This window comes from Choloepus didactylus, chromosome 13, assembly GCF_015220235.1.
Source record: "Choloepus didactylus isolate mChoDid1 chromosome 13, mChoDid1.pri, whole genome shotgun sequence".
NCBI classification, from domain to species: domain Eukaryota; kingdom Metazoa; phylum Chordata; class Mammalia; order Pilosa; family Megalonychidae; genus Choloepus; species Choloepus didactylus.
This window is the reverse complement of record NC_051319.1, coordinates 82,080,578-82,093,299: the sequence shown is the minus strand read 5'-3', so window position 1 is coordinate 82,093,299 and position 12,722 is coordinate 82,080,578. Positions and strand designations below refer to the sequence as shown.

The following is a 12,722-nucleotide window of genomic DNA, read 5'->3' as shown; positions in this document are numbered from 1 at the left end:
GGAGGCTATAGCATTTGTTCAAGAACAAAGGATAGGCATTGAGAAAAATTATTGTGGAAAGAAAATTGGAAAGAGGACTTGTTGACTGAGTACCAGGTGGGTCAAAACAGGATTGTGAGTTCTATGGACTAAAAAACTAGTGTTGGGGGGGGCGGCGCGGAGCTGTCGGAGCTGCTCGGCCTCCTGCGCGCCCCTTGCGCGGCCCTCATGCGGCGCCCTCATTGACACCTCAAGTCCGCCCCCTCTCCGTCCTCCTGGGGACCGCGGGGTCGCCCGGCCCTCCGCGCCTGCCACCCTTGGCGGTTGAAGCCGTCGTCGTGCGGGCCCTGGGCGGCCACCCATGGAGAAGGCCGGGCGGAGCGGCGACGGCGCCCCCCGGGGGCCCGTACTGCACATCGTGGTGGTCGGCTTTCACCACAAGAAGGGCTGCCAGACACTAAAAGTAAGGCAAGCAGATGTCACCAGAGAAACTGTTCAGAAAAGCGTCTGTGTTCTAAGCAAGCTGCCTCTCTATGGATTACTTCAAGCAAAACTTCAGCTTATTACACATGCATATTTTGAAGAGAAGGATTTTTCCCAAATTTCTATTCTAAAGGAACTTTATGAACATATGAATAGTTCCTTGGGAGGAACTTCATTAGAAGGATCCCAAGTATACCTTGGTCTCTCTCCTCGAGATCTTGTCCTTCATTTTCGTCACAAGGTCTTAATCCTATTTAAACTGATTCTTCTTGAGAAAAAGGTTCTATTTTATATTTCTCCAGTGAATAAATTAGTGGGTGCACTGATGACTGTGTTATCCCTTTTTCCAGGCATGATTGAACATGGTCTCAGTGACTGTTCTCAGTACAGACCCCGAAAGAGTATGTCTGAAGATGTTGGGCTTCAGGAAAGTAACCCTCCTGCAGATGATTTTGCTTCTTTGTCTGCTCCTGACGTTTCGAATACCAACGTGGGAACTGTCAAGAAAACTATGACAGGAAACCGTGGAGGAGATGCTGTCCTCAAGACTGAAAAATCTCTGTTCCAAATAGAAAATGACAGCAGCAAAGGACAGGAACCCAATGATATCAATCACTATTTAAAACCTCCTTCCCACCCCTCTCCGGAGTCTTCAGAAAGTGACTGGGAGACTTTGGATCCTAGTGTCTTAGAGGACCCCAACTCGAAAGAAAGAGGACAAGTGGGGTCAGAACAGACAAACTTATTTGCAAAGGACTCTATACCCTCAGACAGTCCTCCAATTACTGTACAACCTCAAGCTAACACAGGCCAGGTGGTCCTGATACCAGGGCTAATTTCAGGTTTGGAAGAGGACCAGTATGGCATGCCCCTGGCTATCTTCACAAAGGGATATCTCTGTTTGCCTTACATGGCATTGCAGCAGCATCACCTTCTTTCTGATGTCACCATTCGGGGATTTGTTGCTGGAGCTACTAACATCCTTTTTCGACAACAAAAACACCTCAGTGATGCCATAGTGGAAGTAGAAGAGGCTCTGATCCAGATCCATGATCCAGAACTCAGGAAGCTGCTTAACCCAACCACTGCAGATCTAAGGTTTGCAGACTACCTAGTGAGACACGTGACTGAGAACCGGGACGACGTCTTTCTGGATGGCACGGGCTGGGAGGGAGGTGACGAATGGATACGGGCCCAGTTTGCAGTCTACATCCATGCACTGCTGGCTGCCACATTGCAGTTGGATAATGAAAAGATATTATCGGACTATGGGACAACCTTTGTTACAGCATGGAAGAATACACACAACTACAGGGTGTGGAACAGCAACAAGCATCCGGCACTTGCAGAAATAAATCCTAGTCATCCATTTCAAGGCCAATATTCAGTGTCAGACATGAAGTTAAGATTTTCACATTCTGTACAGAATAGTGAACGTGGCAAAAAAATTGGAAACGTCATGGTCACAACCAGCCGCAATGTTGTACAAACGGGAAAAGCTGTTGGCCAGTCAGTTGGAGGAGCTTTTTCCACTGCAAAGACAGCCATGTCTTCCTGGCTTTCTACTTTCACCAGTTCCACCCCGCAAAGTCTAACTGAGTTACCAGATGGAAAGCCCTGAGCAAGGCGACCAAAGGCTATTGTTGCTTTCTTAGGTTTAAGTGTTCCTTGTCCGTTTGCTGCTCCCAAACTGTTCCTCTTCATCGGCCACAGGTCCACAACAGGGGACTGATACGTCAAACTGTTTACATGAAAGATTACACTCTGTCTAAATGAATGTCAAGGGTACTGAAAAGATGAAATCACGACCATTGCAGGGATGGCTTTCCAGGTTGGGGTTTAAATCAACTGCTTATATTTCAGTCTGAGCCTGATTAAAACACATAAGGAAATGAACTTTCTAATGAATTTTAATTCTGATTTTGTACATTTGTCCACTTTAGAAAAGTTATTTCTGTAAATTTTGTTCTCTTTTGCTGTTTGAATATCCAGATGGTCACTGTAATTTATATGTGCTAGAATTAAGTTATATTACTCACGATTTCTCTAAAGTTGGCCCTAAGATGTGCTTATACCAGTTAAGGGAGCATTCAGTCCAGTCCTTTATTATTTGGCTGAGCTGTATGATGATTATTTGTTTTCTTTCCACAAAACACATTTATCAATTAATTTCCTCCCGGAAACATGGAAGTCAGAGAGTCCTAAGGATGGTGTGTTTTGTTTTATGTTTTTAACCAAATCCTTAAAAACTTGTTATGAATCATCAAGGAGTGTCACTGTTCTTGCTTCCTCTTCCCAATTGTGCAAGTAGATGTGCAGAGAAATAGCATAGTGATGGTTATACTGGTGTTTGAGCAGTTTAACATGAATGTCTATATAGGGCAGTATATATGTTAGTTTTATCAACTCTAGTCATGTTGGAATCTTTTTCAAGTATTTTTTAATCCAAAGTTTGTGCCTTCTAATTTCTTCTTTTGAAACAGTTTTCCATTGGGTGTTTACAGACCTATAGGTTTTCTGTTATTCTTCCTAAAGATTTCCAAGGAGCTTGGCCTTCCTACTTCCCTGACTGAAAATCCTCTATAATCAATATCTACCCCCTTCTGAAAGTATTTTACAAAAGATATAAAATAGAAGTCCCCATCTTAGCTCAGATTAAGAAAAGCAAGAGGTGAGAGAAGAAAACTGCAGCCATCACATCTGTCATCTGTTTCACAGAGGACATCTTCTTTCATCTTAGACACATGCATGTGTGTGCTAACTACTGATGATTTTTACACAAGTGAACCTCATTTGCTTGCCATACCCGCTCCCATTTGCTTTTTAAGGGGATTTTGAATGGGTGTTCTCAGGGAATACTGGGGTTGGGGACAGACTGCCTGTTCAGTAACAAAGCATACTTGGAAAATGCATTGCAAGTATAATCTATATATGATATAAAGAGTATTATGAAAATAAGGGACCTATTTAAGAAAGACAGAAATTATATGTAATTTGGCCCTTATGAAATATTTCCATAAGAAGCAAATCCTCATAGGGTGTGTGAAATGGACATAATCTAAATATCCCTAAATTTTCCAATTTGTTTTGTAACACAAGTCCAGCAAGTCTAAAAGCGTACTTTCATTTGTGCATAAAAACTCAAGAATTCAGTGATGATAAAGGGCTTAACATGAGAGCTCCATTAACTCCACTTCTACTAGAAAAGTTAACCTTCTCAGGAAATATTATTTGAAGAGAAGTAATGCCAAACAAAACCGTGAAAGGTACTTTAATTGGTGTTGCGCTGAAACTATAAAGAATTCATTGTAACATGTTTCATAAGGCCAGGACATTAGTTGAAGTGTGATATTATATTAGTGTGCAATTGTTGCTTTCAGTGGGCAGAAGTTTACAGTGCTAAGAGCACTGTGAGGGGTCAGCCAGCAAGCTACTGGTTTGTCGTTTGGTTTGTATGGTTTGTATAATTGGGGTAAAACTCCATTTTGCACTATTCAAAAGCAGTCCAACCCATACTTTGGAATCCCACTAAGATAAAAATCTTTACAGGAAATTTAACTTTGCTTTAGTGCCCCATTTGAATATGTACCTTAATTGAGTTTTCTGTTAATGTTTCTAGTTTAGAGTTCACCTCTTTAAGTGGTCGTTTAACTGGCTTCCTACATAAAATGACTATGTCAGAAATAGAATTTTCATCATAGGAATGGTCAAAAGACATATCTATATTTCCTTCAGGTTCTGGGAGGTGTTGTAGTTTTCAGAGTGTGTGTGTTATTTTATTGTTGGCGGGAGCACCAGGGCAGCCAGCATGATTGAAGGCAGGAAGCCTGGCCCCTTGTCTTACAAACCTACATACTTCAAGCTTGGATTCCAGGCACTGGCTTTGTGAGCAATAAGAGCTGCCAACGGTCCGTCTTCTGACCATATCAGTGGTAGAGGTGTGTATTCTGGTGGCCATGCTTGCTCCAGTGCTTCCTAAAGCATTGGGTCTAAGGACTAAGTATTTGTAGATAGGCCTGAGGACGTTGGGTCAGCCAGCCTCTCAGGGTGTGCCAGGCACACAGACTGTGTCTGAGGCTTGATGGTGGTCTCATTGCTATCCAGGTGACTTAAAAGTAGTGTTTGGAAAAAGTCCCTGGTATACTTGAATTCCTACCAGGCACTATAATGACAATGACACAGGGAAAGAAGAGAGAGTGAAGCTATCAGGTGTTGTGGGCTAGGTGAATAGAAAAAGTTGTGTGACTCATTAAGGCTTGGAGTTATTTTGCAGATGTATTTGGCTCACATAACCAGTATGAATAATCTGTCCCCATATCCATTAGTGATTTCACTAGCCCCAAAGCTCTAAAATAATTCTCATCTCCTTTTTGCTTTAAGAAACAAAGTAGCAATATACTTCGGCAGCAAACCAGAGTATATAGCATGACTTCCTCAACCTTATCTTGCTTTCCAATTTCTTTATCAAACATTCAATTTGTTTAGAATAATTGACTTCGGAAAGTCAAGATGAAAACAAATTAGGAAGGAAGAGGAGAAATGAGAAGTTGTTTCGAGACTGAGGAACAAGGTACTTAAACTCTGAAGGAAAATATTTTGAGAGCAGTATTTAATATGCTAAAGGTTATAAGAATTCTTTTAGAAAGAAATTAGAATTTTAATATGCTAGTTACATGTTTTTAAATGAAGCTACATTGTCTCTCTGGCAGGCAGGTTTTGTTTTTTTATATTTTGTGGAGAAAAATTGGGTATCAGGTATAGCCAGTGGTATGTTTCCCTCCAGTGCTGGTGATGTGGTTGGGAGCCCTCTGCTCTGTAAAGGGCTGATGGATATACTCACCCTTAGCTGCATGAACTTACCTGCTTGAGCAGTTTTGGAAAGTAGCCCATTAGGACGGTAGCTGCTGAATATTGCCTGCTGTTTTATTGGGGAGTTAGTTGGGACTATGAAATGGTCAACATCTGCATGCTCTGGATCCTTTCATGCTTTTTCCACCCAGATCCTTGGTAGCTTTTAAACGTGATAGAGATCACAGCCTTGATTTCTAGGGGGTGATTGTCATTCCACATAGCATAATATGCCACTAGGAGTTTTCTCATTCTAAGTCTTTGGCCTTCATAGCATTGGAACTGTTCCTTCATAGTTCCAACATTCCATAAATATTTGTCAAGGACAAAGAAAAGGAATGAGGATCTTTATTCTTTTCATATAAATAACTTTCTACACATGACTTCCTGCTTTCATTGTGAAGAAGAAATTAGCTCCCTTGTATGGTAACTCCAGAATTAAAGATTGTGTGCATATAAGGGATCGGATATATTTTGTAAAACTCTAATGCATTTTTATTTCTGTGTTGTTCTAATGTTTACCTTTTTACTAATATTAATTAAACATAGAGAAACTATATATTTAAGTCATGTAAATGGGACACAATTTAGGGTTTTTTTCCAATCTTATTTTTCTTCAGCTTCTTACACACACTGTATGCTGCTCAAATTTTTTTGTGTGTGCAATAGAAGCATTTGAACATTTCAGTCAGGTACTGAGCCAGAAAGGGTAATTGAAGTTTTCAGAAAGCTTCTGTGCTTAGAAAATATTTTGTTGTTTCCTTAAAATATTAATAATTTATAGCCGGAAAAATAGGATCAAGACTTGTGTTTCAGGCTCCTTGGTCATTGGTTGCTGAATTTAGGAAGCATCTGATTAAAGAGTTGCTGAAGGCACTTAGTGGTTATAAAAATAGTTTAAATATTTGAGATTACAAGCTTTCCACAAACCCTTTCTAACGAAGTTTAGCTTAGAAAACTTAGAATGTTTTCTAAGGAAGTTTGTCTGTGGCACGTTTTGATCAGAAAGTTAGTTCCTCTTTGCTTTAGTAGTTTTATAATTTGTGCTAGTTTTGTTGTCATTTTTTTAAAATGTTAAATAATAAATCACGTCTAATCATACTGAATTGTAAAACTTTACTGTATCTTTATTTTATGGAAAAATGAGAATAAAATTATCCTGTTTGTCATGCAAAAAAAAAAAAAAAAAAAAAAAACTAGTGTTGGGAATGAGGAAAATTTGGAAGAGCAGATATTTTTGGGGACATGAAGGAAGAAAGGTGATTTTAGTTAAGAAATGTTGAGTTGAAGCCGATGGCAGGGCTGAAGGAAACTGACCTTTGGATACATCGAGAAATGAAACCAGAAGAAGTGAAGGTAGAGAGATTTGGGAGTCACCTAAATAGATATCAATGTATATACATTTTTTGAGGAAATATTAATAAGGAAGCAGAGGACCAAACAACTAAATAGAAAGGATTTTTTGAAAGCTGTGAAAGGGAGAGGACAATGGGATAAGAAAACCAGGATAGTATAGTGTAATGAAAGCAAGGGAAGATATTAAAACCTTGATGTTGTGGTTCTCGTTCTAAGAAATTACAGTTGGATAGATTAAAAAAAAATATGTATACTGAGGAAACTATCCCTTGTCCCTTCAAATTTACTGCCTTGCAGTTGATTATAAGGGTGATTTGGGGAAGAGGAATTCTGTTAAGCTAGCACTGCTCCAGCTCTTTGCCTTCTTTTGCGATGAGTATGAGGAAATCCCAATAACAGTATTTAATTATTGGGTAATATCTATTATGCTGTTTGACATGGGGGTTTTTCTTTGTTCCCAATGGCAAAGGTCTCCCTTCAGCAGGCGCTTTCTCTTCATAATGATGAGTAGAAGGAAATTTCTGGTCCCTTATCTGTCTATTGAACTTGGAAGATACAAATGCCTTATGAATGTCCAGTTGAGTAAATTTAACATATCCTTCTTCTGTGTTTGCAGATGGTGCGTGAGTGGGTTTGGTTGGATTCCGAGCAAGATTGTCCCAATGACTCTGAATTGAGCAATGACTGCAGGTCCCTCTTCAGCTCATGGGACTCTAGTCTGGATCTTGATGTGGGCAGCTGGAGGGAAACTGAGGAACAAGGGGCTGAGGAACTAGATGAAAGCAGCCCGGGAAGAGAACCTAGTGAGCTGCTTGTGGGGGATGGATGCAGTGAGGAATCTCAGGAAGAGCCAGAGCAAGTCAGCCGCCAGAACCTCCTTCACTTTCTCTCTGAGGTAATGGTGAGCCATTATTTCCAATAGTTGGAAAAGCCTCAACTTTCTTAAAGAATGCTTACCCTTCCATGTTTCTATCACTCTTAATCCAGTCTACTAGAACATAAGCTCCACAGTGGCAGGAACTGTTATTTCTGTGTCCCCAGCACTTGGTGCTGGCACAGAAGATGCACCAAATATATACTTTTTGACTGAGCATTCTAAAACTTCTACATTCTAAAACAGTCATTAGGGGCCTGAGTCATAGGAAGTAGAATTTCTGTATGGAGGATTGCCGTATAAGAATCGTTGAAATATTTTCTTTAAGAGTTATGGGAGGTTCTGTTTACTGAAACTCCCCTTGAAGCTTATGTTGTTTTATAACTTTACGTCAGTATTTTTAAATGTCCTTATTACTCTGGTTAAGGGCTGAGGACCAGAAATAAACAGAATTGGTCAGAGAGTTTATATTTATGCTGCAACTGAACACGTTCAGGAGAACCTAGATCAAGTTTGGGAAGTGTACAGTTCAACTGTTGCCTACAGTTCAACTGTTGTCTCTGCCTTGTCTGTGACAAACATTTTCAACAGTTTTCTAGACAGCTCCTCTCAATTGATCAGAATTGACCTTTGAGATAAAAAATTTAGAACATAGCTTTTTTTTTTAAATTCAGTTTTACTGAGATATATTCACATACCATACAATCATCCATGGTGTAGAATCAACTGTTCACAGTACCATCATATAGAACATAGCTTTTTGAAGAAGCAATTACTGTATCTATCTTGTTCACTTTTCAGTTCCCAGCCCAGTGCCATTTTATGTATAAAGTATTTGATAATTTTTAAATGACTGAATGAATGAATTAAACCTATTTGCCTTCTCATACTTAGTCACCGTTGCAGTGTAAGCGTGTGACATTATTAATATGTAGATGATCATTTCCTTTGGTGCTTCTATGCATCTAATAATAAACTGTGATTGCAGGTGGCTTATTTAATGGAACCATTGTGCATTAGCAGCAAAAAATCAAGTGAAGACTGCTGCCCTCTATCTGGCAGCAGGCAACAAGAGGAAAGGCAGTTTGTAACCACTAAAGGAGAAGAGGAACCCTGCAGAGAGACTGAAGAACTTTCAGCCAGTGTAGAACACTTGATAGCTGAGAAGCCACTGGAAGAAAATGGAAGGCCAGAGGTGGATATGGCTCCCTCAGATACTTGTACAATTTGGGGACCACCCACAGACTGTGAAGAGGTAAGTGAATAACGTTAACCAGCTATCTGGTCACTTCCTCTGTGGAGTGGTTAGAGCTTAGGCTAACTTCAGAGAATTAAACTACCTGGGTCCACGACTCCCAGGGGTGTAAATCTCCCTGGCAACACAAGATATGACTTCCGAGGATGAATCTGGATCTGGCAACGTGGGATTGAGAATATCTTCTTGACCAAAAGGGGGATGCAAAATGAAACGAAATAAAGTTTCAGTGGCTGAGAGATTTCAAATGGAGTTGAGAGGTCACTCTGGTGGACATTCTTATGCACTATATAGATAATACCTCTTAGGGTTTAATGTACTGGAATAGCTAGAAGTAAATGCCTGAAACTATCAAACTCCAACCCAGTAGTCTGGACTCCTGAAGACAATTATGTAACAATGTAGCTTACAAGGGGTGATAGAGTAATTGTGAAAACCTTGTGGATCGCACTACCTTTATCTAGTGTATGGATGGATGAGTAGAATAATGGGGACAAAAACTAAATGAAAAACCAGGTGGGATTGGGGAATGATTTGGGTGTTCTTTTTTACTTTTATTCTTATTCTGATTCTTTCTGATGTAAGGAAAATGTTCAAAAATAGATTGGGGTGATGAATGCATAACTGTATGTTGGTACTCTGAATGGTTGATTGTACACCATGGATGATTCTATGATATGTGAATATATATCAATAAAACTGAATTTAATTAAAACAACAACAACAACAACAAAACTACCCGTGTCCAAATCCTGGCTTTTACACCAGTTGGCTGCATGATCTTAGACCTATTGGTTAACATTTTAGAACCTTAGTGTTCTCCTCTGTAAATGGGATAATAGTGTTCTACCTTGTAGGTTTGCTGTGAGATTTAAATGCAATAATTCTTGTTAAGTACTTGGCACAGAGCCTGTCTCTGTAAGCAATCAGTAAATTTTAGAATGCCATTATCTTTAATATTATCTGACCAGCCAGACTAGTTAGCTCCAGTGTCACAGGGGATCATAATGGTTTTTAAAGATTACAGCATCCAGCTATAGTTGACTAAGTAATGCTTTTTCATTTTTCTTGTGGTCAGGGTCAATGTTCTCCATTGAGAGTGTTACCAAGAATTCTTTGACTTAGGTCTAGTGAAGTCTGCTCTCTGTAATTTCTTTTATAACTTTACATAATTGACCTCTTCTCTTCATTTACTTTGTGCAAGTAAAATTACCATGGAGATACTAAATCTCTTTGTAATGCTTCTTGTATTTACTGGCATTCCCAGGGGGAGGCTCAGCAAGTATCCAAAGAGGAAGATTGGGGTGAAGGGTATGTGTCTGAGGTGGAAGACCAGCACCCTTTAGGTGAGTGTGATGATGGCTTCAGCATTCAGGAAACTCCCCTGGTGGATATCCTTTTCAGCCGTGCCACCTCCTCAAATCTGTAAGTACAGATTTTTATCCAGGATTGTTAAGGTTCACATTTACTTCTGTTTATGCCTTTTTGAATTTAACAGGAACATGGGTTACTTTTATAAAATTTTTTTAAAAAGGAAATCTGAGTTGGAAAACACTAAAAATAGAATTAAATATAATTTTAACATCATATAATTAGAAGTTTATATGCTCTCCTTTTATAAAACAAATATTTCATCAACCTTGAGAATCTTTTTCATAACTATCCCTTCTCTCTAAATACTAGCGTTATTCAGGAAACAAATTATCTCACATTTTTTTAGAATCTTAAATTTTTTTCAGTGAAGTGAATTACTTTTTATCAGGAAACTGATAAGATCGTTTTCATTATGGTAAGAAAGATAGATACAAGATACAACAATCTTATATCTATATGTTGAGAAAGTACAGTATGAACTATACTTTTCTTTACTGCACTCCGGATCCTGGATCTACTCACATGGTCTATGGGAAGTCAAAAACAATAATTATTCTAGTATTCTTTTTTTTTTAATTAGAGAAGTTATGGTTTTACATTACAGTCATGAGTAAAATACAGGATACCCATATACCACCCCACCACCAAACCTTGTATAGGTGTGGAATATTTGTTGCAATTGATGATAGCACATTTATGTAATTGTACTATTAATTAAAGTCTACAGTATAACTTAAGGTTCACTGTTTGTGTAGTGTAGTTCCATGGATTTAAAAGAAATTTTTTTTTCTGTTACCATAGATACAATCCAACATTTCTCACCTTAATCACATTCAGATATATATTTCAGTGCTGTTAATTGTGCTCACCACATCACCACCATCTTTTACCAAAACATCTCCATTGTTTCAAATAGGAACCCAGTATATTTTAAACCTTTAACTTCCCATTCCATACCCCTCCTCCAACCCATTCCCTGGTAACTGACATTCTAGATTCTGACTGTATGAGTTTGCTATTTCCAATTGTCTCAAATCAGTGAGATCATACAATATTTGTCCTTTTGTGCCCGGCTGATTTCACTCAACATGATGATTCCAAGGTGCATCTGTATTGTCACATGTATCAGACTTCATTCCTTTTTATGGCTGAGTAATATTCCTTTCTATGTATTTATCACATTTTATTTATCCCTTCTTTGGATGATTGGACACTTGGGTTGCTTCCATCTTTTGGTAATTGTGAATAATGCTGCTATGAACATCAGTGTGCATGTATCTGTTCGAGCCCTACTTTCTGTTCTTTTGGGTATATACCTAGTAGTGGGATTGCTGGGTCATGTAGTAGTTCTATACTTAGCTTTCCGAGGAACTGCAGAACTGTCTTCTACAGCAGCAATACCATTTTACATTGTCACCAGCAATGAATGAGTGTTCGTATTTCTCTGCATCCTCACCAACACTTACGTCTTAGTCAGGGTTCTCTAGGGAAACAGAACAAATAGGAGGTATCTGTAAATATGAGATTTTATAAAAGTGTCTCACAGAACTGTGGGGTTGCATGAGTCCAAATTCTGTAGGGCAGTCTGCAAGCTGGCAACTCCCATGAAGGTCTTTGATGAATTCCTCAGGAGAGGCTGGCTGACTGAAGCAGAGATGAAAATTCTCTCTTTAGACTGCTGAAGTCATCACTTGTCCTTTTAAAGCCTTCAATGGATTGGATTAAATAGCTCTCATTGTGGAAGACACTCCCCTTAGTTGATTGTAGATGTGATCAGCCATAGATGCAATCAACTTACTGATGATTTAAGTCCATGAAATATCCTCGCAGTAGCAGTTAGGCCAGTGCTTGCTTGACCAAAGGACTGGGCACCATCGCTTGGCCAAGCTGATGCACGAACCTAACTATTGCAGTCCACCCCTTATCAACTTGGCAGCTGTACATATCACCTTAGACCATACTTAATCTCTAAATTAAAAACGATAACAGACATATTTTTCACTTAACAGTACTCAGCTGTCCTGCATACAACTGGAAATGCACTATATCTCTCCACTATAGGATGCATGTCCTTGGGTAATGTTCACTCTTAAACTTGATATCCTATAACTTAAAGACTGTGACTTGAACAATGCAACTTGTGTCATATGCTAAGGGGATAGAGAAGAAAAGAAAGATATCTGCTTTATGTACAAATACAAACATAAAACAAGGAAGAAATATTCATGCCATTACAGTCCTCATTTCTGTAACTGGTCATGTGGTTGTAGTTCATATTTATCACTTATCTTCTCCCACTACCCATTCCATGTTCCCTTTACCCTCAGCAAGCACCTCAGTGGACTGTGGATCTTTGCCTGGTGCAGTTACCCAAACTTTATTCCTGAAGTTTCTGGGCCATTGGTAGTCCTGCCTGGATTGGGTTGTTGCAGTTTTCCACTGACTTTAATCACAGGACATGGTAATACTAAGAGACACCCTTGGGATCTCCTGTGTTCCAAGAAAACTCTTCTTTCCTCCACTGTGTAGTTGCAGTCCTGTTTCCCCTTGATA

The 12,722-nt window shown here is 39.2% G+C and overlaps 2 protein-coding genes across 4 annotated transcripts in view; both read left to right on the top strand.

Annotated features, from left to right (window-relative positions):
- The first annotated feature begins 153 nt into the window (after window positions 1-153).
- LOC119507870 (late secretory pathway protein AVL9 homolog) lies at window positions 154-6,477 on the top strand. Of its 3 annotated transcripts, none has more exons than XM_037801099.1 (2): window positions 154-1,352; window positions 1,488-6,477. In XM_037801099.1, the coding sequence occupies exons 1-2, from the start codon at window positions 341-343 to the stop codon at window positions 2,081-2,083; spliced, it is 1,608 nt and encodes a 535-aa protein (XP_037657027.1). In that variant the 5' UTR covers window positions 154-340; the 3' UTR covers window positions 2,084-6,477. The 3 variants fall into 3 exon arrangements, with proteins under 3 accessions (XP_037657027.1, XP_037657026.1, XP_037657028.1); XM_037801100.1 differs by having other exon boundaries at window positions 637-742; window positions 813-6,477; XM_037801098.1 differs by having other exon boundaries at window positions 154-6,477.
- Window positions 6,478-6,603: 126 nt separating this feature from the next.
- Window positions 6,604-12,722, top strand: part of LOC119507770 (bromodomain-containing protein 8-like) — a 44,768-nt gene continuing 38,649 nt past the window's right edge. The window contains exons 1-3 of the mRNA XM_037800922.1: window positions 6,604-6,666; window positions 7,277-7,561; window positions 10,063-10,220. Of these exons, the coding sequence (XP_037656850.1) occupies window positions 6,604-6,666; window positions 7,277-7,561; window positions 10,063-10,220 (506 nt within the window). The remainder of the gene's footprint in view (window positions 6,667-7,276; window positions 7,562-10,062; window positions 10,221-12,722) is intronic.

Excerpts from the sequence above, each read along its gene's own strand:
- LOC119507870 (XM_037801098.1), top strand. The coding sequence starts at position 341 with ATGGAGAAGGCCGGGCGGAGCGGCGACGGCGCCCCCCGGGGGCCCGTA.